At 43.1% G+C, this 25,824-nt stretch overlaps 1 protein-coding gene across 3 annotated transcripts in view; it reads left to right on the top strand.

Annotated features, from left to right (window-relative positions):
- ARHGAP26 (Rho GTPase activating protein 26) overlaps positions 1–25,824 on the top strand; it is a 443,229-nt gene that overhangs the window by 406,911 nt on the left and 10,494 nt on the right. For 2 of the 3 annotated variants that reach the window (XM_026659432.1, XM_026659434.1), the window contains exons 21-22: positions 12,116–12,226; positions 19,286–19,377. In XM_026659432.1, the coding sequence (XP_026515217.1) occupies positions 12,116–12,226; positions 19,286–19,377 (203 nt within the window). The remainder of the gene's footprint in view (positions 1–12,115; positions 12,227–19,285; positions 19,378–25,824) is intronic. The other variant, XM_026659433.1, reaches the window with a different exon arrangement.

Here is a 25,824-nt window from a genome sequence, read left to right as displayed (position 1 = left end):
CTAAAAACCTTCCTCCTCCTCCTCCTCCTCCCATTTTCCTGTGCCAAGCGGCCTTGTTGTTCAGCTGGATCTGATTTCTCAGTAAAATACTGACAATTTCCCCTAAAGGGGCGGGAGGGAAAATAGAACTGTTCAGTCACAAAGACATCCTGTCTCACTCTGAAAGAAGATCCTTGTGCTTAATTAAGTTCATAAATTAGCCGGTGTAACACCATCACTTTAACATAAAATGGAGGTAATATAATCTCATTGGTTCTTTTTGTCATTGTAATGGATCCTGACCACCAATTAATTTGCCCTTGTATGCTTTCAATTCAGCTGCATTATGGTTGTGAACAAGCTGATGTGCAGACACAGTTGACAAGGGAGTGCTAAGCTATGAAATTATCAGTAGCATAAGAACCACTGCCAATTGCTTGATTTTTCTTTTTAATGCTTTGCTCCCTTCCCTGTCGCCTGCTCTTGTATTCTGAGTTCCTCACCCAGCTAACGGCTCTGCAACTGCACCCACATCAAACACTTGGTGGTGGTGGCAGTAGTGGTGAGTAATGCGAATGCCAGCTATTTTTGATGTGGACTACATGTTTGCTGGGAGTCTAATCGTGTTCCTGAGAATTGTGCAGACTAGGCCCAGCGGAAGATTTTTTTTTTTTTTTTTAAGTACAGTCTTCGCATTACTCAAGCCCTCCCCCACTCCCCCACCCCGCCTTTTAGTTTAAAGATGGATGGAAAGGAGCTGGTTTTGTGTGTGTGTATTTTCTTATATAAGGAATGGGTGTTCTGAAGGGAGACGGCTGACTGCATATGGAAATGGAAAAACATTAAAGCAAACAAAAAAAAAGATAAAGTATTTTTCTCTCTTAGCTGCGATTTCTGCCTCTCCCCCACTTTTTAAACAATATTTTCAATAGAATATTGTTTTCCATCCACTTTACATGTTGTGATTTGACAGGCTTTTAGTAGAGTAATTCATAACACTTTTAAAGGTTCAATAACCATGAATTTGTTCAGTACGCTCTCCAGTAGCATCAGTCTTTCGGTATCAGTATGGATCCTCTCTCTCCCCACCTTTCCCCCAATAAGCATTGGTTGCTAAGGATTTGTGCAGAACGGTTCATGAGAATACAGAGACAGGCATAGATTCAGAAAATGACAAAAGCCAAGACTGAGCTTAAACTCCTTAAATGACATGCACAAAGGCATTGGGAATGCTCCAGCCTATATTAATTTGCCCTCTGATACCCCACTTCATGAAATAACCAAGCCAAACAACATTCTGCTGTCACATTGCTCATACTGAGTACATAGGCGTCAGAGATTAAATCTCTAGCAGCCTAGCTTGTATTTAGTGTGTTTTGCAACTGGATAAACTATATGTGTATGTATCTACGGCCTTAATTTTGTATTTGATGTGATATGAAGCATTTTTCAGGTCTGTTTTCATAGAACTGTGCCCTATTTCACATCTTATACAATTATTGCACAATATCATAGATCTAACCCAACATGACTGTGGGTTGACTGAGAGACTCTAAAGAGGACAGGATGATTTGCAAGTAGAAGTGAAAAGATAAATACAGTGTCCAGTAGTGTCAAAAATGTAAAGTCATGGGGATTTTTTTTTAAAAAGTCTTAATCCTGGTTAACTAATTGCAGGCGAAAGGGAAGTGAAAATATTACATTTTAATCTTGATACACAGGACAAAGTAATTAGGATGAAATTCACCCCAGTTCAGTGATATCTAGGCTATATTAGGGGCTTAAGCTCTTAACATAGGCCTTGAGTGAGCCTGAGACCTTACATGGGCCCCCTGCAGCACTATGAATTCTACCCATAGAGCATTCTTGAAGTATCATAACAGGTAAGAAAGGCTAGATGGTCTGGGGCTTGATTCAAAGACCATTGAAGTTGATGGAAAGGCTCCAATTAATTTCAGTGGTCTGTGGATCAGATTGTTAATGGACTAAGACTTGGAGCCAGAACCTCTGAGTTCTAGTCCCAGGTTTGACAACAGTTTGCTGTGTACCCTTAATATCTTTGTCTGATTTTCCCCTTCAGTGAAATGGGGTATTCTGATAATTGATTATCGCTGGTTGGAAAAATGTCCCTCTCCCCCCCCAAAAATATAGACTGTTCACCCCGCCCCACCCCCCAAAAAAAACTTTCTACCAAGGAATACTTTCGATCCAAAACCAAAGTAACAGAAAGATTCTGGTGTGCAGCCAGAAAGCTTTTGGTTTTCAGGTTGTTGATGAAAAATCAAAATTTACTGTGGAAAGCAGACATATATTGTGAAAAAAATTAGTTTAGTTGAAAACTCAATTTTTCACTGGAAAATAGTTTTGTTAGAATTGTTACGACCAGCCCTATATTTAATTTGTGTACAGCACTTTGAAAATATAAAACACCACATGAGTACTCTGCATTATTTCAGAAAGGAAGTTAGACTTATTTGTAAATTCAGAAAAGTAGTACAATAGTCATTTATTTAGTGTTTTCCATCCATCAGTCTCAAATTGCTTTACAGAGGTAAGTAATCTCCATTATTCTCCTCAAATTCTGTCACCTGTGTGCACAGGTGTTAATTCTTTGCATTGTGCATGAACTGTTTGCACATGACAAAAAGGAAGCTGGTTGGAGAAGTTCTTAGCCTCCCGCATAGTTTAAATCTAAAATAAATACTTATAGTTTTGTGTTAAGATTTACATCTATGTGAGGAAAATTACTAAGCAAGCAATGAATTTTCTTCTAGAGCATGTTTGTTAAAGGAAAAGCCATTCTGTCCATCACCAGACAGTACTTTAAAAAATGTAAAAACAACTTTCCTTTCTTCAGGGTGTGGATCTCTTGCTGGTAATGGCAGCTTGTGGGATTTAGTTGCTGCTGCCTGACCCATATTGATAGCCCTTCTTTGCTCATGTTTGCAAAACAGTACTTAATCTTTGAGGTTAACATTAGATTCTGTGGGGCATATCAGAGGGTGTGTGTGGGGTTGGGGGAGTGTGTCGTGTGAAATCATTAGTTCAGAGTGACTGAATTGTATGAGAGGCCAGCATGTCTTTGACTTACTGTGCAGTAAATTATTCCTTCCTTCCAAGGCTGTGATCCCCTTCTTTACAGGTTATTTTAGCCCCATTGTTCATTTGTGCCAAGAAAGGGGAGGCCGGTCCTCTGAAAATTTAGACCTTTTGGGCTGATTCTCCGCTCCTTCTGAGCTCTGTCGGATGAAATGGAGATAAAAGGGCAAATGAGAGCTATTTGTGGCTCCCTCATCCTGAGCCGTGAGACCCTAGTGCAAGTGAGGGCTGCAAAGGAGCAGTTCGGTCTTACACTACTGGCATGATGTCCTTGAGAGACCATACGCAAGTAGAGGATCTCATGGAGCTCTCTCCTCCCGGTCGCTATCCTGAGGGTGAGGATGGCTAACACTGGAGACAGTTTTGCTGCCTCCACCAGTTTTACCCTAGCAGAGAGTCTCTCTACAAAGGAGGAATTCTCCACTGGCCATCTCCAACCATGTTAAGACCATTTTCCACCACTTGTGTGTTGCAAAGTGGCCTCAGTGGACCAGAGTATCCATTCCAGTATGTGCAGAACAATGTGTTTCTCTGGAAAGTTTGGTCACATGAAGACGACCATCATATTGAGATGAGAGCTTTAGCTTTAAGGAGGATTTTAGTTTCTTTCATAACCGATGGGGTAATAGTAGAGATTTTGCAAGGACTCCTACTTGCTGATTGATTGATTTAACTTTTAAAGTTACTCCGGAAAATTAGTTGTTTCTGAATGAAATAAAATGATAGAGGATTGAGTGTCAAAGCAAATGTCCCATCTAAAAGGAGAGGTACCCAGAGGGATATACCAGTTTTCCCTACCAGTGAGCAAACTTTTTAATAACTAATGCTTCTTAAACCTTGGAGAGTTACCTTGTGCATTAGAAGAAACCGCTAATGAAAGAAGATGCTAATAAGATGCTGGCCCCTGATTTATGAACCCTTCCCTCTTAAAGTGCAATATGGTTTTCTCCTGGCACATACAACCATTCCATTAATAATTAACACCTTTAATGGGGTTTGAAAGTGTTTAGTTCAACGCAAAATCTACTAGCTCGATTTTTAATCTCACTGAAAGCCTTTTGGGCAGACAGGGAGCAGGGACACTAGTTATTCCTGCAGCAGAAAATACAGCTTCAAAGAAAATGGGTAGAATAAGTCAGGATATTTAGGATCTAGGCTAGGTGGTGTGAAGGAACCAGACACAACTGTTAGTCCTGAAATCAAGGGTCTGTTTCTCCTCTCTTACATCTGAGTATCTCCGTTGACTTAAGTGTAGCATGCTCCAGTTCTATTCTAGTTTAACTGACTAAATAATTAGTCCATCTGGTGGGGGTGGGGTGAGGTCAGAGTGTCCATAAGGAGCAGTCTGATTTGGGGAGTAATAGTCTCCCACTGCACCTCTTTTGAGTGCGTGTGTATGCATATTGCACAGGTATGAAGAGAGGTCTGAAGGTTTGATGAGTCTGGACCCTATTTAGTCTTAATACCATCCTGTAACAGCAGTGATTGGTTGGTGAGCTACAGTGTTGTTTAGTGGTGTAGATAATAGATACCTTGTGTCACCACTGCTACTAGATGTAATTGTGAGACAAGAGAACACTTCCTCCCACCTGGTCCTACCCACCATGGAAGAGATCCACACTGAAAAACCATTCCATAAGGCTTATTCATTTGAAGACACACCCTCTCATTAGTCACTTTTCCATCCTGCCTCTCAGCGTTTTCATTAATCTACACAGGAAAGCGCAAGCAAGCTAGTGATGGCAGCACATTCATTCCAGACTTCCAAGATGACCTGTAAATATTATGAAATGTGATTTTCTACAGAATGGACGAATAAAAAATCAAATTTTCTTTCTTTGGTTTACAGCAGAGGATGACTCCCATATTTACAGATATGCAATTGGGAGTAGGATTCAGCCCAGTCTCTCTATCATTCAAGTACACTTGTGCTGCTATGCATTTAGTGCTGATGAAACTCCTCAGCATTGCTAAAGCCTGATTAGCAAAGCCGAGAAACATTTGCAACTTGTATCATGTTGGGATGTGAGAAAATAAGCCAAGCGGAAAAAATAAAAGGGCAAACTAATGTGAAAGGCATCTCAAAGACTGTGAAGACACAGGGCTGAGCTAGCCATGTTATAAAAGGGAGGGGAAGATGGACTACACTTATGGAGATATAGATGTAGTAAGGGTTACTGTTGAAGAAGCCATTTTGGTAGGACTTGTTTGGCAGCTGATAACAGAATCCTTGGGCTACTGGTTTTTCTATTCTCGACACGTACGGATGCTTTCTTTTTCTGTTGAATAACTATGCTGCTGGATAATACTTGGGGTAAAAACCCCTAGCAATGGATTTAGCTTTACCTCTGTTACATTTTAAGGTACCATATGAAGTAAATTTTTTAAAAGGCATTTTTTTTGTTTTAACTGAGAAACTCGTGTATCCTGCATAAATGACTGATACATATGAATGAAAACCAGTAGATCGGGGTAACCAAAGTGCAGCCCACTGAGCAGTGGCAACCTGAGGAATTTTGCAATGCCATTTTTAACATGGAGGTGCAGCCTGAGTAGGTATTGAAATGCAAGCAACCTTCCATCCTAATGGATGTGGAATGCACCTTGATCAAGATGCAGTATTGCATGCTGGAGTCATGGTCTTTATAGGCTAGATCTCTGTATCATATCTTAGGGCAGCTGGATTGAGGTCCATTTTATTTATGCAGAGTAGCTTTGTCCTTTGGAAATTTGATAACGTGGCCCTCGGTTGACAAAGTTTGAATATCCTTGCATTAGCTAGTTGTGCAACAGCTACCCTCTGGCTGTTGCATTGAGAGAGCCTGAAGCTTAGCAGCTTTGTTTTGTAGGAATGGAATGGTGATAACATTGATTTTTTTTTATATAGTCCGGTATTGATAGAGAACACAGCATGGGGCTACTGAGTATATTATAGAGCTGATTCATTGATGGGCGATTTCCATTTATTGATAGGCTGTTCCCATTCACATGTAAGATATTTTGATGCTGGAAACAATTATTTGAATCCTGAGTTCCCTAGAAAATCATTTGAAAAGCTTCCTCCAGCAGAACTGGATGTTGTCCTGTGAGCGAAATGAATAAAGCGGTGAAATCTGTCTTGAAACCATGCTGGGGATAATTATTTAGATCCGTAAATGGCTGCAAGGTTTGAGCTGTGTCACGTAAATGTCAGAGAGACTGGTAGGTAGACTTGCAGGGTATGGGGAGGAAGAGAGAGACAGGATATGGATGGGGAGTGGTGATTAGAGCCTTCAGATGCAGCAACTGGAAATGAGATCAAAATATGGAAATAAAACTAGGGCTTTTTACTTGTGTAGGCTGCAATTAAACACGAGGATGGGAAGATAATAAGATGTACAACAGACATGGGAATAAAGAAGGGACATTTGGGATGAAAATCCTTCTGCTACAATTTTATTCATTTCTAATCATACCTTTTTGCTTGCAGTGTGGAATTTTCAAAGGGGCTTATAGGAGTTTGATACGGAGTGCTCACTGAAAGTCAATGGGTGCCAAAATCCTTCTTGCTCCTTCGAAAATACCATTACCAGTGCATATACTGTTATTTTGCCGTAGATTTCCACAGTTGCAGGTCACTGTTGCTATTCGCATTCTTCAAAGTTTGCTCAAGTTGAAGGCATGTAATGAACAAGAAGGAAAGCTCTAAAGCAGTGGAATATTTTGGGCTGCCAACTCACGGAATTCCCTCTCCTGCAGCTATTTGTGAAAAGTTAATATCCTGGTTTAGAGAGTCTAATTTCAGCCACTGTTAGTCAGATTTTTGTTTCCGGTTTTTGATATTTTGGGTTCCTAGCTATTCTTTTTTCTGTTTTATTTCCCACTCTGCATCAAACCGGAAGTGCTGCCTGCAACCTACACAAGAGTAAATAGATAAATAACGTCAGATGGAATGTTACTTTTGCACATTTGTACAGTTGAATTCAGACAGCAATTGGTATTTTCAAAAGCCCTACCGCCCCCTCTGAGATTCCTGTGAGAGAGAAAGAAAGGAAATCAGTCCATACAAAAATAACTGCTTTCCAAGATACAAAGAGATCCCAGAATAGTGTGTGTTTATTCAACCACCCTTGCTTGCCAAAGAGACATAGGGAAAGCATAGGCTCTGTGGCTACATAACTGGAACAGTTGGACAATATTCAAGCAGTATGTTAGAGTAGGTTTTAAAAGGAAAAAATAAATAAAAGCATATTGAGAGGGAGGAGGCCATTCACTTGTGTGTTGATCACAGAGCTGGTAGGCATGAACATAAGGATGGCACATTCTACAATCCTAAAAACACAATGTCTACTTCATGAAGAGGTTTCCTGTAAAGATTCTTACAAAATGACTTCTAAGACTGAGCAGAGAATAGTTTGGTCAACTTGAACCAAAATCAATGCTGATGCAACTCCACTTGAAGAGAGTTGTGTAACTCAATTGAAATGGGATCATTTTTCCATTTAATATAATGCATATCTTCATTAATTATTATTTTCATTGATCGGTTTGATAGGCACCGACAGTGTTTTCTGTGCCATCCAAGACCCACAGTAAAGGCAGTCCCTGGCCCAAATGGCTTACAGTAACAGCTTCCTAGACAAAGGTTAGTTTGAAAGATGTGCTCCTTACTATAAGTTTAAAAAAAAAAATAGAAATAATTCTCTTTTCTGAGAACCTTGATTATATTTTATATTGTCATTAGTGCAGTGGACTAAATGGCTAATGTGGAAATACATACTGGTGACGCAGCTGTCTTTAAGATTAATGAGAATTACATTGTTTCGAAATGAGTTTAATCTCAAAAACAGTGTATAGGTCCAATATACCATATAGAGGGAAATGCTTTTAATTACACATTCCTAAATATCCCAAGTCCTGCAGTGAACTCTCTTCACTGGGTATTGTAACTACTAAAGACTCACTGGTAGATAAAATGCCTTTCGTAGAATATAAGATTTCCTGTAAGTTATTCTGAAACTGCAGAATGTCTGGTAGCAAGACAGCCAGGTGAAGTGGTTGGAGGCTGGAAGTCAAGTGTTCTATGCCCACATTTGCTACTGACTCACCGGAGCGAGCCAATTCACTTCTCTAAGCTTCAGTTTACCAATGAGTAGTATGACATCCTCCTTATACCGTGCTTTGAGAGCCTCTCATGGAAGGTGCCATGTAAATGTAGAGTAGTAGTAGAAAGTCTAAAAGCATATGTACCCTGTCCACTATTGTAAAGATGAAATAATGATGTAATTTCCATTGTATTTACCATGTAACGATGTGACACTATAAGAGACTTGTAATGTTCCGTAACTCCTTAGCATTGCATAGGGTTAGCATGAGGAACAGAACTGATGAACTTCAGCTTCCAAAAGACAAGCTCCTCTTCATTACACCAAAGGAGGTGGAAGAGCTCAAGTCTCTCATACAGTTGAGAGAAGAACTCATGTATATTTCAATGGATCTAGCATATTCTTTCCATTCAAGGGCAGAAGCATGCCCATACACACATTGAATAAGCCATACTTGCCTGCTACTGTGCTCTACAACTTGATGCGTTACTAGAAGGTATAATGTCATCACAAGATAGCTAGCATCCTATGCCTGCCAGAGAGAGAACAAAAAACGGTTAATTTGTATGATCTGGGCTAATTGTCCCTTTTGCAGTCCCATCCTTTGTTTAAACGTAGAATATATTCAATAAATAATAAATTCAAGTAACCTAAGAGGTTTTGCTAAAATAGATAAATAAACAAAGGTCTGGAGACAATTTGTCATTTTTATAAAGGAATGACCAATTTTTAGCAAAATATCAAATAAAAATAAATAATTTTTTTTAAAACCTGATATCTATCAAAGAACTATGTTAGGGATTTCTGATAGAAGTCTGTATAAAATCATTCGATGGGGTTTTTTTCATATAGTATTCCTAAGGAAATTCTAATGTGCTACTGTACTTACTTATCTCTCTCTAAATATGACTTTCTTAAGTAATAAAGGTAAGGAGATTGTTTGCTCCTATTGACTTCAGTGGGACTGCTATTCGTGTGAATAAGGCAAGGAAGCGTTTACTCCTGAATAGGCATGGACATCAAGTAGTTTAGGCTGAAGATTTGACCTCTTTTAAAACATGGTAGACAATGTCCTCTTGGTACCGACTGTAATGATGATTTTTGAGTGGTGAGAAAGTGGACTGAATCCACTAACTCTTTTAACACACTTTTCTCTCGCCCGATTCGTGATAACTCCAACATGGGACAGATGAGATTTGCATGGAATTGGACACAAGCAAAACGGAGCCATGTTCATTTCAAGTACAAATAAAAGGGGATGCAGGAAACCCAGATTTGTATCACATTCTCTCATCATTTAGACTAGCGGGGACTTGAGTGTTGGAGAGACTGTTTTAGAATGTTGAGGGTTTTAGAATGTAGAGTTAAGAGTGTGAGAAACCATAAGAACCTCCGAACGTTGACAGGGGATACTGGCTTGTCCATGAACTCAGGTGGGAGGAATGAGGGCTGTACAAGTGGAGGAAGAGCATGATCTGCAGGGAGTTAAATTTTATTTTCAAGCTATTAAAAGAGTAATTCAAGCAAAGGAAAGAAAAGGTGCCAAAAATTACTCAACAGTATCCTTTAACCTATCGCCGAAACTGCTGATTTGTTTGTGATAGGAGGTTGGCATTTGAAACATAACCTGAAACTGAATAAGGATATTGTCCATCCTATTGACTTCTCTCTCTCACTCTAATAAAATATTCCAGAGTTTGGGCCAGTCCAAGTCCTATGATAAGAAACAGAAACCATGAGCTGGAGTCTAGCGTAAGGTCATTGTTTTCAGAAGATTTTTCCTTGTCTTTGTTCTTTTAAAAAAAAACCTTTTTATTGTGATGTTTAAAAAACACAGATGTTGCCCCTAACGTGATTCGTGTAATAATGTTAGGAAACTTTGGTTAGAAGGAGCCAGAAGACAGGTTTCATGTGCCCATGCTGTTTCCTAGAATGCGGTATACGCATGGCCTGGCATTTGGGAAGGACCTGACTATACTCTTTTCTGTTGTCCAAACCACTTTTCTTAACTGCTCAAAAGGGATTGATTTCCAGCTCCTTTGGACCATTCTCAAAAGAACAGAACAACTTACTAACTTCATCCAGTGCCCCTTGGTATAGCAACCCAAAGTAGGGGGGAACTGGCTTAGTAACAACCTCTGGGAGTCTCTTAACATAAGAGACAGATCCATTTTGCCATTTTCTCAAACACAAATTTAATCTCTTAAGACTCATCAGCCATGTTATTTTAGCATCGAATCCTCTACTCCACTTCCCTTTAAGTACTGTATTTGTCTACAATAGTGGTGGCTGCCCATAGGTCGGTGGCTGCATGATCTCTAGCTTGCAGCCCCCACTGCGTATCAAGGACAAATGGAACAAGGAATTTGATTCCTCACTGAGGACTGAAGCATAAAACCAATCTTTACAAAGTAACCCAACTTGGCATTTTTATATACTGCTTGTTGAGGGCCGGTAGCATGCTCAGTGTTGTACAAAACATGGATTACAATCTAAATTAGACAGACAATATGGTTCAGACACCAAACACACTGGAAGGCTAGAAGATTGGGACTTCAAGTGGTGCACATTCTTTTAGTGCAGTTGTTACAATTATACTTAGATCCCCTGAAAGGCACTGAAACAGTTAAGGAAGTTTTACTCCACTTCTCTATAAGAGGAGTTTCACTCTCCCAGAATTTGCTATAAGGTTGGTTCCACTTTATTCTGTGTTACGACGCTAATACTTCAAGGAAAAGTACTGAATCGGTATCTAATAAATTCCAGAGCTAGCTGAGTTGATTACTCTTCTACAGAGGAGGAAAAAGAGTGAAGTTTAAAACAAGGCAATTAAAAAGGCAGTGGAAAGGTTACAGTAGAGGAGGAAAAAAATCAAAGCAAGCACTGCAAAAATAATGAGCAGACTCTATTACATGCATATCAGCCATTTACATCACCCGCAAACCAGTTGCATCGTGATAGATTGGTTCATGCTGGAGTCCCAACAGAGGCTCCTGATCATTTATAAGTTTGACAGCTATAGACCAATTGCGTTTAGCTGCCGACTTGAATAATAGGTCCTGTACCTGCACTGGCAGAAATCCCATTAGATAGTGCATTGATGCTTTCCTCAATAGCCTTTTGCTGATTTCACAAAATAGGTTATACTTAAAAATTGGTTTTCGTTCGTTCTCAGAACAGAGAAAGAGTCCATGTCAGCAAGCTGAGTTAGTCACAGAGAGCATGTGGAATAGGTGTTCTGTTGTGGGCTTGTCAATATTGGAGTGACGGGTCTTTCTTTTTTCGTAGTAGGTACCTAAGTTACCTGATGTGGGGCATATTTATTGGAGGTTTTTCCGTATTAATTTTCTTCAGACAGATACTAGAATGGAAGAACTTCCCTGCCATCCTTCAGATAATGAACTCCTCTAGGCTTCCAGTGTGTAAGGCCCATTTAGTTAAAAATATAAACAGAAAATTGTTTTCGGGCACTGTGGATTGCAGCCCAGAGAATAGCCTTTCATACTTGCACACCACGACCACCAAAATAAAAAGAGGAATGAAAGGCTGGTTACAGACATCATTCATGTCCAGAAATGTGATCAACAGCCTGGCAACAATGGGGGAAATAAAACAAAGCAGGTAAGTAGCTAGGGAAAGAAAGCAGCTGTGTGCAGTGAGATGACCTCTGTAACCTAGAATGTAGTCGTTCCATACAACAAAGCAGCCAGCTTGCCAGCAAAAGAATAATAGAGCAGGGATTAATTGCAAGGTCCAGCCCTTTTTTCTAAAGAAATGCAGATCTGGCCTTGAAACTATTTGCCAAGGTCTCAGTGTTCCATTTTGTAGCTTTGTTTCATGCTGTGAATATTCCCCAGGCACCTACTCTCGTTGGATGTTGTTGGAATGTCTTTCTCTGTTTTGTTTGTTTGTGATGGTTGTGTGTTGATAAGTTATCTGATTCTGTCTTGCAGCCCTCAGAATCCAAGCCCAACATCACCCCTTTCACCGTCCTGGCCCATGTTCTCTGCGCCATCAAGTCCTATGCCCACCTCCTCTACGTCCAGCGACTCATCCCCCATCAGGTCTGTTGCAGAGTTTGTTCTGGTTTTCTGTTGCTGCTGCTGCAATTATATTTTTATTTACTTTTTTTTTTCTGTGTGTCTTGTTCAAGTTCCCCCAGTGCAGTCCAGCTTTGGTCTCTAGCTTGTTGTTTTAGTTACCAGTCTTCATTGGTCTTCAGCTGCCTTCATGCAGCAAGAGAGGAAACTTCCAAACATCCCATGATCCAAGAGGAACGGTTTGAGATGACCTAACAACACTTAATTATCTATCAGGTGTTCCTCTCATCCCAACAGTGGTGTAGACCATTGAGAGAATTTCTCAGTGATCAGAGCAGGCAACTGGGAATCATGACCCCTAAGTCTTATTCCCACTGCTACAGTTGTCTTGCTGTGTGACCTTTGCCAAGTCTCTTAAATTACCTGAACCTCATTTTACCATCTCTACAACAGGTAAGAAATGCACTAACCTCACAGGAGTGTTGCAAGGCATAACTAAGAATTGTTAAATACTATGGGCCTTGATTTTTCCCCCCAGCCCAATCTTCCTTTTTCACACCTGCAATTTTATGGGTGCCAATTACTGAATGAAACTATGTAATATAGACATCTGTCTTATTGTGTCTGCATCTCAGGTAGTTAGATGTCACATGAAATAAGTTGCTCCTGGAAGTTGGGGACACCCTCTAAAGGAAAGTTTGAAAATCTTACCCTTTGAGGTGGAAGAATATGGTATTATATAATGCTCTACCTAGGTTATTTCTAAAGTGCCTAGCCTCATGGTGCCTCTAAGTACTGAAAACTGCTGCATGGTCTCAACTGCCAAAATACCCATTTTTTCTAGAGCATTCTTGTTTTGCGATATGCCATCTCCTGTAGCCCTGAGAACTTGGAGTATTCTAACTGGCTGCTGTGATTAGTTTATCTTCCGTTGAAGAAACATGCAATGTATAGCAGGAATGTGCCTCTCTTCAACATAAACCTTTGTACTGAATATGTATCGTATTATGGGAGTTGGGGGAATACAAAGACTATTCACCTTGTAAAAGAAATGAAATTGGGTGCAACATCATTGATATATTTGTGTCCTCTTATGATTGGTATGGGAGCTAGAAGCAGTCAGTTTGGCTTACAGATCTGTCACCTGTACCACACCCCCTTTTCCCTGCCTACTCTCCCTGTACTAGTTTATTCAAGGTGATTTGTTTAACCAGGCTTGCCAGCTGCTTTGCTGTGCTGGATTGTAGAGCAGCATTGATGCCTTAATATCTAACACTCATTAGTAGGCAGCACCCCAGCCCATCTCTGGCAACTGCACTGCTACAGTATATAACCCAGAGGTGGCAATAACCATCCTCTGATGATTTTCAATATGACCTCCAGAAAGCTGCCCTCTGAACAGGCCCCTTCTCTTCAAGTGGATCATAAAAAATGCAATAAAAAGCCATATTAATTCCTTTAAGAACAGCCTAAGCGGGAATTATCTTTGCTTTTTTCCCGTCCTTTAATTAGTATTCATTAGTGCATAAATGTTGCAGAGCAGCAGGAAGAGAGATGTCTCTTCCCTCTCAGGGAGAAAGGCAGAACCTGGGTGCTGCTCCTTACCTGAAAAAATTGAAAACTACCTTCACCCACGACTTACAAATGCCACATTTAACTCCTGTCTATTCAGCAGGTTATTTGTTTTGATGGGAGCCTGCGATGGCCTAACAATGGTGTAATATCATCTAAGTAGCCCCTTTTCTGAGAGGACGACTCCCTCATTCTATAAATTGTACAAGGGCACATTGGGAAAACTCCACTGAGTGCTTTCCTGGCCCTATGCCATGCTTGGAGGCAGAAATTAAAAATGAGTGATCAGAAGGATGCAAGCCTTTTTATCTCCTTGAAGGGCGCAGCAGCAGCAGAAATGGCACAGTCCTGATAATAGTAACCTGCACTGAGGTGCTGTGAGGACAAAAAAAGTGGTTGGGGACCAAGCGGTGGGGTTTATTTCACAAAAATAGCAACAGCTTAAATAATTCAGGGCCGTTGCCAAGAAAATACCTTTGGTTTATTTCTATGACCTCCACAAAGTTTTGCATGCTGAGTGAGTCCTACGTGGCTCCTGAATGGTAGAGATGTAACCCCTTTAGTTTGTGTTTGTCTAACAGTGCCACTCCCCACCCTTGACCGCCAATTGAACTGGATGGGAAAACTTGGAAAAGTATCATCTTTGGAGCTGTACCAAAGCATGTCAATGAAATAGGGTGACCAGATGAGAGGAAGAAAATATCGGGACACCGGGGGGAGGGAGGGCAAAAAAAAAAAAAAAAAAAAAAGCCAAGGGCTGCCAGCGGAGGGGGAAAAAAAAAATGCCGGCGGAGCGAAATATTGGGACAAACTGCGTTCCGACCAGAGATCGGTCGGGACGCGGGACAAACAGCTAAAATCGGGACGGTCCCGATTTTATCAGGACGTCTGGTCACCCTACAATGAAATTACAAATCCCAGTCTGAGATTTTGTTATGAATTTGACCAGGTTTACTGAAGAGGCTTGCAAAACTTCTGGGAGAATCCATGCCCAATTTGAGCAAATTTGGGCCAACTGATTGTTTCAAGTCAGAAGCTGGAGAAAATAGACAGGTTCAACCAAGATTTGCCTTGAAAAAACTCAAAATCCCAAAGCAAACCTCAGAATGTTGTGGTGGGAGAGATGATGATGAACCCTCATGAGACAAATAAACCCTGCTTCTTACTGCTCTTTATTTGTTGTTGTTGTTGTTTGGGGAAGGAGCCAGGGGTTCTTTCGGATGGTAGTGAGCTTGTTTTGGTTTCCTATTTATATTGAATGAAAATGGTACTAACAGAAAAGGCTCTTTTTTTGATGAACGAGCCCCTGCAAAGGAAAGTGACCGAATTTTTTTTTTTAAATGCACGTGTAAAAGATTTGTTGTTTCAAAGAAAATCTATTTGCCCTGTGAGGAATTAGATTCGCTGCATCTGAACTTCCAAATATTCCGCGTTTAGATTATAGATTCCAATTAGCTCTTGTATGACAAATCAGAAGTCATGTCCGAATGGTACTGATGGAGAGAGATTATATTTACGTGGTTGCCTATCCATTTTTCAGGGTTTCTTACTATCCACTTATCTTACTTTCCAATCACTTCTGTCAGGTTAACACACTTTCTTCCCCTTGCTACAAACAACTGCTCTACTGGGAAACATAAGACAAAACAGTGGAGACCATTCAGACTTGTCCATGAGCCTCCAGGGTTTGGCCATGCCCTACCACTCCCCCTCCACACTTCAGATACAAACAAAGTGGTGGGTCAGGCCTCCCACTTTATCTATCTGTAATCCCAGCTTCAAAAACTGATTTGAGAGCAGCCGTGAGCAGGATCTCGTACTCCCTCCTCTTAGGGGACCACAATTTCTGGGACTTTGCTCCTTGAATGCCAAGCTCCTTTGTCTCTGTTGTTTCCTCCCCTTTGCATCATGGGAGAGCAAGCCAAAGTCCAAGAAGCACCCATCTGCAAAGAGACCATCTAATGAGCCACAGTCATTCTCAGTCAACAGATTTTCGCTCCCCTCAGTTAGGGTGGCTTGTTGGGGCCTCTGCATCATCCCACACCAGCTGAGACTTCTTTATAGACAATTACACAAGGGCAGATCATTCTTCTTCAACACACTGGATGTTTCGCTACATATTCTCTCCAAATGTAGATTGAATAATGAAGAATGCTTAAGACTCTTCTCCCCACAGCCCCTGGGGTAAGACCAGGCAAGAAAAGAGAACAATCCTCAGATGGGGATGACCATCCTCCCCTTCTCCCTCAGAAACAAAGCAATAGCAGAAAATGCCTAAAGTGCTGCAGACATTTATCTCCTTCCATGAGCTCCTCCCCTGGGGAATTCTCAGCCTTAATTCATCGTATTTTCCCCGCTAGGTATATTTGTAACCATTGAGATTCAGCCAGAAAGAGAGAGTACAAGCAAGCTAAGGCCAAACACAAATACCCCACATCTATAATTAGGACAGAATTTGTCATTTTCCTTCAGAAACATCATGGGGAAGAGACAAAGGGAAAAGGTTCATTTAGCAAGTCCTGGAATTCTACAGTGCCCTAGAACCCAAATATGCTCTCTTCATCAACCAAAGTATGATAGGGTACAGTTATCCCTGGCAAAGGATGTGGTCAATCCTGAAAAGATGGATTTCTTCCCAAAAGACCATACACAGAAACAGATAGGATCTATCATTAGAAATCAACTTTGACAGAAGATGAGGAACATCAAGCTGTCCTGAACGAAACCTCACACAATGTGGAACCGGGGCAATAGAACTTTTCTCTCAGGGAGAAAGGTGCTCAGGACTTTACTCCATAATGAGAAAAAGATTTGGAGGAGTCCAGGCTGTGTTAGATCTCAAGCAGATTATTAAGTTGACAGAGAAGATGAAATTGAAGGTGGAGACTCTAGCTCCCGCTATTGGTGCAATCTCTCCAGGTATTGCCACCATGAAGCTTATCTGCGTATTCCAGTCAGGCCCTGTTACTGGTTTTCTTTAGTTCACCTATGGAAATTGCCACTATCTACAGGAAACGTTACCCTTAAGTCTGTTCTGTGTTCCCAGAGTGTTCATAAAGGCATCGATCGTGATAATAGCCAGGAGTAGTACAATGACTCATATTTATTGGATGATACACATGTCAGGGCCTCATCATCAGGCATCTTGCGGGAAGTGACCTAGAAGACTATCAGAGTGGCTTACACAGCACCCTCTTGTGGCCCCCATGGCACTATGCACCCTGCCTGAGTTTTCCCTCTGAGGGAGCTGGAACTCTTTTCAACGGGTGATGAAACATAATGAAAAGGCAAGTGTCGATTCTATTCAGAGTGGTTCAGTCTTTCAGTGGCAAAAGGAAGCTCAAGAAAATGAAGGACCCTCCCTCCACAATCCAGACCCCCCAATTCCTGACCAGAGAGCCTAGCCTTTCAGGTTGTACTATATGTACCGAGAACATTGTCAAGGTCAGGGAAGCCACAGAGCATCAACTTTCCAAAGAGAAGAGCAGTCAGGTTGGGTCTTTGTGGCTTCCATGATCAACTGAGGTAGGAATACACCCTGATCTGTTCAGGCAATGTAAATAAATCCCCTCGGGATTGGGGGGAAGGGGGTACAAGAAGTTCAAGTCTAAATGCCAAAGCGATCTAGGCATTTAAAGTAATGCTCCTAAAAAGAGCACTGAACTCAGTTCAACAAGGCATTATTGTTGTTTGAATCTACTGATATCAGTTCAGAGTTTTCATACTGTTTTGGAAGCACTTGATTGGCTTGAGAGCCAAAATCTTGACACCTCCTTGATAAGTCTATGCTGCCCCTGGTATCTGTATGAGCAGAGGCACAGCCCAAATATCTTGGACTGTGAGTCCCAGTAAGGAACTGGACAGGTAACAAACATTCCATTTCCAAGGCTGACGCATATAGCCAAACCCACTTGACAAGCGTTCTGCCTTCTAGGGCTCCCAATTCAGGCAGGAGGCTTCCATTTTTCTGGTGGGTTTTCCATCTGAGGCAGAGTCAGCATACAGCTTCCTGCATGATTGTCTCACTGAAATGGGAGGGATATCCCAGTTTCCTTATTTCCAAAACTGCAAAATATGCTACATAAAATATACTCTAGTCGTCTGCTTAAAATACCACAATAAATCCTAGTTTGTCCTAGTTCCTACTGATCAGTCTTGTTTGACCTTAAGACAGAAGTGGAAGTATGAGCTAACTCTTTCCCACCTGACTAGAAATCTGAGATATCTCAGTTTATGTTGTGGTCTGCTGATTGAAGCAAGAGCCAGAGACACCTGCATTCTGTTCCCCTCTTTACCAGTGAATTGCTGGTTGACTTTTGGATGCGAATGCTTTCTGCCTCAGTTTACCCTGGAGGTTCGACTGGTGAAAAGCTTATTTGTTTCCATAGCAACTTATGGATGTGACTCCCGAGAAACAATTGCTGCTGCTAAGAGGAAAATTAATGCCTTTGAGATGCCATCCTGGTGAAGATTTTTACATACCTCCTGGATGGCAAAGAAGATGAAATATTGTTGGAGAAAAGCAGACCTGTTGTCGGGAAATAAATTTACGTACTTAGGTCATGTCAGGCATAGAGATGGAAATAATCTTGAGAAAGCTATCATGGATGGAAAGATGGCGGGTCGTCATAGTAGGGAACAACCAATGAGGAGATCAATAGACGGTGTGTGGCAGGTCATCTGCTGAGGTGCAAAGTTAGCCATGAATTAAGAATGCTTCTGAAAATTCTGTTATGAGGTCACCAGTATTCAGATATGAATAAATGGACTTTACATGACATTACAGTTTACCCCACTGCAAAGTGGAGATAATATAGAGGCAGGTTTTGAAGTTTAATGTTTGTTAAGGGTTTTGAGACCCTCAGGTGGTGGGTTCTGAAAAAGGGCAACAAATTATTAATAGAAGTTACTTATTGTTCTGTTTTGGAAGTGCTCGTCTGTGAGTGCAGAGTCGTTCCCAGGAACTAGAACACTGCAGATACAGCTAGAAATGAACTCTAAAATATTTTTTGGGTAAATGTTAAAAACAAACCATCCTGACTGATTTACAGTGTCAATGAGTGACTACTAATGATGCCTGCCTGTCTGCCCCAAGTAGGAACTAGGGTTTTAGATAGACATTTCTCTTCAGTGACTCACAACATATTCCCAACTTACTCTGGCCTTATTTAATTCTCCCCTTTAATGGACAGGAAACTCTTCCAGTGACCTCTGATTTAGTGCTGCTCAGTGTGTTGGGCAACTCTGTACATGCCCTGTTCCTCAATGCTTCAGTTTTGCTCACACTGAAATTTCCAATATGGTGAAATGGGACTCTGGTGGAAGTGATATCTCTGAGAGAGCTTGACTTTATCTGAAATATTCTGAATTTTTTCTCCCCTGACCTGGGTAACCTTTTCACCCTTCCATTTGGCATCTTCCTCAAAGAGAGTGGGCATGGAAATTGTGTTATATTTTTAATAGAGATTTTCTTTTTTATGTCAAATACATGCTCTTTCTCTATTTTCACAGCTCACCATTCCGGAAAGCCAGAGCCTTGTATGCTTGCAAAGCAGAACATGACTCAGAGCTCTCCTTCACAGCAGGCATCATATTCGATAATGGTGAGTCTTCAATTCCCAAGCATGGGCAGTGTAATGTAATACAAAATGCTTCACAGAGGGGGAGAGAGAGAGAGACCGATGAAAGCTACAAAGAAGAAGAAAGGTTTTACAGAGATGATGATAAGGAGAGGAAGAGATTTGATTTTCAGAGGTGCTGAAAACCCACAGCTCCTGTTGACTGGAGGGCTCAGCATCACAGAAAATCATGCCCACTGGAGCTGATTTTGTATGTGTGGGAGTTAAGGGTGCTTCACACCTTATAGGTAGTGCTCAGCACTCATCAGGACTGAGCCTTCTGAGGGAAGGAGAATTGTTGGGGAAGTACAAGTGCGGAGGAGAAGCCTCGAGAAGAACAACGCTGGAAGTTTATCATCTGCCATCATACAGGTTTCATTACAACGAACTACCACCTTTGCCTTTGGTTAGCACCAGATAGTCAACTCATGCATTGAAAACGGAGGGAAATTACAGGATGTGATCATGCTTCATCTTTCAGTGGAGAACAGGCTGGCATCATCACCTTGTATACATGCATGGGTGAGAATTAAGTGGAGGGGTTGCAGCGATCCCCGGGGCTATGTTTAGGAACACGGAATGTGTGCTCTGATCTTTAATAAGTAAAACTTTAATGTAATGTTTAGCATGGGAGCACCATTCACCCCATTGCAGTGATACACAGGGGTGAAAACCAAGCTAATGGGTCCTCTCTCAATCTGAAAACCAATACTGCTTTTGAGTTGCTTTCCTCTTCTAACCCAATGCGTTCTTGCTAGTTGCTGATAGGTCTATTATTTCCTGGAAAGCATGTGTCCCAGTTCTCTAGATAAAATGACTACATATGTTATACTGTGTATATGCAGGTAAAAGATACTTGCCAATATACCGAGGAATGGAGTTAAGCATACTTCAGTATCTTCTACTTAGGGTGACCAGACATCCTGTTTTTAAAGGGACAGTCCCATATTTAAGCCCTCCTACAGGTGTACCAACTGTTTCTTGAAAACAGGCAAATTGTCCTGTATTTTCTGTCTCCCCACATCAGTACTGGCAGATCCTGCTTCTGGCTGGATCCCTGCTTGCCAGCCGCCCGCCCACCAGCAGTGAGTGTAAGGGGTCCATTGGCTGACGATGGGGGCGGGGGGGCGAGGCTGGTGGAGGGGCGGAGCTGCAGGGTGCCAGCTCTTGGCCAGCAGGGCTCCGACCCCCCATCCCATTTCCAGCTGCTGCTGGCTGTGCGCTATGAGCTGTGGTGCCTGGTGAGTGCGGGCAGGCGCCAGATGGCCAGTTATGTGTCGCCTCTGGCTCCTTCCCCCACTGCCTCTGGCTGGGAAGGCGCCCTGGGAAAGTCAAAGACCCTCCGGTCGGGACGCTGGCCAGGAGGAGCCAAGCCCTGCATGTGTCAAAGCCCCGCACAGCGCTGGCACGAGGAAGCCTCTCCGCCCTCCAACTAAGCTCTGGAGTGGTGGCGAGGGGGGAAAGCAATTTCCAGCCTGTTCACACCCCAAAACTGCAGGCTCCACAGCAGCCCCTGGGGCAGCGGCTTCACCTCCCTCCCACGCCCTGGGCCCTGTCCCCAGGGAGCGCGGGGCTGCTCCGTCCCCGAGGCACCCTCCCCTGCTGAGCCACCTCTGTGGCCGGGTGGGTTCGCTGAAGCCCCTGCAGTAGGGTTGCCAACTTTTTAATCGCACAAACCCGATAACCCTTGACCCGCCTGCTGCCCCACCCCTTCCCTGAGGCCATGCCCCTGCCCCTGCCCCGCCCCCACTCACTCCATCCCCTCCTCCCTCCATCGCTCATTCTCCCCCCCTCAATTACTTTCACCAGGCTGGGGCAGGGGGTTGGAGTGTCGGAGGGGGTGAGGGCTCTGGCTGGGGGTGCGGGCTCTGGGGTAGGGCCAGGGATGAGGGGCTTGGGGTGCAGGAAGGGGCTCCAGGCTGGGGCCAAGGGATTTGGAGTGCGGGAGGGGGCTCAGGGCTGGGGCAGGGGGTTGGGGTGCGTGAGGGGGTGAGGGCTCTAGCTAGGGGTGCGGGCTCTGGGATGGGGCTGGGGATGAGGGGCTTGGGATGCAGGAGGGGGCTCCAGACTGGGGCCGATGGGTTTGGACTGCGGGAGGGGGCTAAGGGCTGGGGCAGGGGGTGGGGGTACAGGTTCTGGGAGGGAGTTAGGCCCCACCCCCTGCCCCAGCCCTTAGCCGGGTCTGACCCGGGCAGAGTGCGGGAGGGGGTTCTCAGTGCAGGCTCTGGGAGGCAGTTTGGGTGCGGGAGGGGGCTCAGGGCTGCAGAAGGGGGTTGGGCTGTGAGAGGGGTTCAGGGTGTGGGCAGGCAGGGAATCCGCCTTAACTCCGCTGCGCCACCAACTGGATTTTGGCCTATTATAATTTCCCATATAGCCTTTAATAGTCACCGGGCCGATTCTGGGAGACTGCTGGCCAACCCTACCCTGCAGTCAGGTTCCCTGGGCCCTGGTGCACAATGCATCCTTAGGGCTTAACCCCTTCCTGCCTGCGCTCTAGCCGAGGGACAGGAGGCAGCTGGGTTATGTCGGTGGCCAGCAGCAGCCTGGAGGTTAGCTGTCTTTCGACACTGTGTGGACAGGAAGGGACAAGCTGCTTCCAGCCACAGGAGTGGGGGAGAAAAAGAGATGAGCTCTGCAAAGATACAGGCCAGGTCATCCCTTCCCACCCCACTCCCCTGCAGCTGGAAGCAGCTCCCGCCCCTTCCCTCCCGCCCAGTGCCGAAAGGCTGCTGTTGGCTACATTCTGGTGTGAACCCTGGCAGAAATCTGGGGAGGGGAGGTATGTGATGCTGCGTGCCCCCCCATGTGTTGCCTCAGGAAGGTGGGGGCCAGGTACCAGGAGACATGGGTCTGTTCCGGGGGCCCAGCCAGGCATGGAGGGCGGAGAGTGCCCGGCAGAGAGGGTCAGGTCGATCGGTCACCCCTCCTGTGTGAGATAGGTATACTGGAGTGTGTGTGTCTCACCTCTCCCGATGTGTGTGTGTGTGTGGGGGAGGGGTATGTGCCATTCCTCCCAGTGTGAACCCTAAAGCTTTAAAGATAAGAAGGTAAATTAAAAGAATCCAACTATGCAGTATTTCTTTTTAACGGGCTCAGCCAAGTTGATGTTAATGTGAACGTTTGTACTGCATAGTTCTGATTGATTGCCACTGAACTCACTTGAATACAAGTAATTTTACCTGGTGGCCCATGTTCAGCATAAGGAAATATGGTCACCCTAGTCGTACTTTGTCTGTGCATAAGTGCATTGTCCCATGTCTGATGCCGTTTTTGCTCCCCTTTCCATATTTTGGGTCTCATAAATAAACCTCCTTTGTAAGGAAGCTCAAGGTAATCAAGGCCCAGATGCAGAAGCAGCAAAAGCTAGTGTCAACTTTCCTGATATCCTGAGCAGCTTTCTAGGTGAATGTGACAGAGACAGATTAGCTTTTGAATATTGTACCAGAGCTGCACTATGACACTACTATAATGGTTCATGCATCAAATGAAAAGGGGGAAACGAGTGTCTTATTCTGAACTGTAATATGCATGTCCTTTTTCTCCTACACATTGCTGGGACTTGGGGTAGGTAGACTGAAATCAGTTTGTTTATGGGAGTTGTTCCTAAAAAAACATAGATTGTCTGTTTCCTTCATCAAGAAAAAGGGACAAAAATATTATGCTCAATTGAATTCTTCAATATTGTCTTGGATATAGTTGCAGTATATGGAAAGGATTTTCTACCACTTCCCAGACTGGCTTGGACTTTATTTTTGTGTCTGTTGTCACTTTGGAAGCAGCTGCCACATTCTCTTTTGGTCCCCTTCTTGTTAATTAGCACAGTCGCCTCTTCGAGCTTATGACAAAAGGCAGCAACTAAACAGGTACAAGTTTGATTTAAATATTGGGCACTTGCTAGATAAAAATTGATGGATCGTTCAAGAACAAACATACAGAGAATTCCCTAATCACTCAGTGTTTTCCTAATAACTCTAACAGATAAAACACATGGTCACTGGGAAGGAAATTAAAGAGACACTATCTGGTTGATGATGTCTGAGTTTTAGTTATTGTGATAATGAGGTTTTGGGGAAACCTAATATTAATAGCAATATTTTCAAATACCCTTTTGAAGGTAGACAGTTTTTTCTTTGGATTTAACTAGTCTTCTGCAGCATTTGCAGTGCAAGTTTCCCTGCATTTCTCAGAACACTTCAGAATCTTTATTGTATTTATCCTCACAATGCAGCTGTGAGGTAAGGAACTATTATTAGCCTTTCTGTGCCTCAGTTATCCCCAAGGTCACACAGGATGTCTGGTGGAGCATTGAATTGAACCTGGGTGTTAGACTAGGGCCCTAACCACTGGACCATCCTTCCTGTCTATGGCATATGTGTCAAGATGTACATGGAAAGAATTTTAATAATTCTTACATTTTAATAATCTAAAGCATGGGTTCCCACCCTGAGGCTTGCAAATAAGTATCATGAGGTTTGCAACCACTGTGCCCTTACCATCATGCTAAATGGGAGCGGGTCCCAAGCTAGAGAGAAGGAAAGTCCTGGAGGGAGCGGCGGGGGAGTCTTGGGGCTGGTCTACACCCAGCCGCTAGTTCGGCGGCTGGGGATCGAAGTTCTGGGTTCGACTTATCGCGTCTGGTCTGGACGCGATAAGTCGAACCAGGAAGTGCTCGCCGTCGACTGTCGTACTCCAGCTCGGCGAGAGGAGTACCGCGGAGTCGACGGGGAGCCTGCCTGCCGCGTGTGGACCGCGTCTGAACCGCGGTAAGTTCGAAGTAAGGTATGTCGACTTCAGCTATGTTATTCACGTAGCTGAAGTTGCGTACCTTACTTCGACTTGGGGGGTTAGTGTAGACCAGGTCTTGTTATGGAAGAGGTTAAGAACCATTATCTGTCCAGTATTAGTGACACAGATTAGGAAATGCGGTCAATCCTTTTATTAAACCTAACGTTCAAACTTGATTTTCTAAAGTTAGGTGCCTGTATCTAGCCACTTATTTAGGTGCCTAAATAGAGACTTAGGGCAGGGGTCGGCAACCTTTCAAAAGTGGTGTGCCGAGTCTTCATTTATTCACTCTAATTTAAGGTTTCGCGTGCCAGTAATACATTTTAACATTTTTAGAAGGTCTCTTTCTATAAGTCTATAATATATAACTAAACTATTGTTGTATGTAAAGTAAATAAGGTTTTTAAAATGTTTAAGAAGCTTCATTTAAAATTAAATTAAAATGCAGAGCCCCGCAGACCGGTGGCCAGGATCCGGGCAGCGTGAGTGCCACTGAAAATCAGTTCGCATGCCGCCTTCGGCACGCATGCCATAGGTTGCCTACCCCTGACTTAGGGCCTGTTTTCCATAGCTGCTGAACATCCACAGATCATGTGGTCTACAACAGGAGTTGTGGGTACTCAGCACTTATGTAAATTGGCCCGTAGGTGATTAATTTTAAGCGCACGTTTTAAAATGTTGGCCATATTTTTAGCGAATGTCCCTTTAAATTAACCTAAAAACCATCTTAATTGCTGCTGCCAGATGCTGTGATTTGTAAGCTGTAAATGTGGAAAAGTTGTGTTCTATTTGTATTCTCATTTTATACAATAGTGGGGAGAAAACGCTGTTAAGATGCCTTCTAGCATCTACTGTATGTGTGATGCTTTATCAGACAGCATTGGGAAAGAAATGAATGGCTCTCTCAGGAATGTTAGTCATTTTTAAAGGAAGAGAAGATTAGTACCTGGAACCCATGTGACTTTCAATAAAAGCATTATCCTGAGCCCATTTACTGAGACCTAGAATTTGAAGATTGTGCAAACCCTCGCTGTGGGGAAAGACCACACACACAGCAGCTGGACCTATTCTGCTCAGTGCAACCATTTGCAAGCACAGGCAGTGAGAAGCCCTTATTCACATACAATGCATGCTCCCTCCGTCACAATTTCAAACGTTTCTAAGGAGGGATGGATGTTTCCTAGGGGCCTGCTGGAGATAGACACATTGCTGAAAAGGGATGCCCTTTGTGACACATGATCAATATAGAAGACCTAGTGCTACAGATAGTAAATCGGTATCTAATCAGCTTTAATGGGCATGGTCAATTTTATTCAATCTAAACATTAGCCTACAATGAATCCCATAGTGAAGCTGTGCCCTTCTGGGACTCTGGTCAAGTGCATTTCCTTTCCCAAGCTGATCACTATAGCCTCTGACAATATAAAAAAAACAAATAGACAGGGGAAGCCAGATTAGGGGGAAGTAAAGGCACATAAGGGGCAGGGAGAGCTTTAACATGGGACACAGCATAGGTAAAGTTTTAGGGTGAATAAAATTGAAAGTGGCCCTTAAAGCCAGCTTGCTATCCCTGACTTTTGGTCTTCTTAATGTTCTTTGCGGCATGTACACATTTACCTACAGATGTAGATGTATGCCGTAGAGCTG

This window comes from Terrapene carolina, unplaced genomic scaffold, assembly GCF_002925995.2.
Source record: "Terrapene carolina triunguis isolate 2854851 unplaced genomic scaffold, T_m_triunguis-2.0 Scaffold629, whole genome shotgun sequence".
Taxonomy (NCBI): Eukaryota; Metazoa; Chordata; order Testudines; family Emydidae; genus Terrapene; species Terrapene triunguis.
The sequence above is the reverse complement of the archived record's forward strand: the minus strand, read 5'-3'. Positions and strand labels throughout refer to the sequence as shown.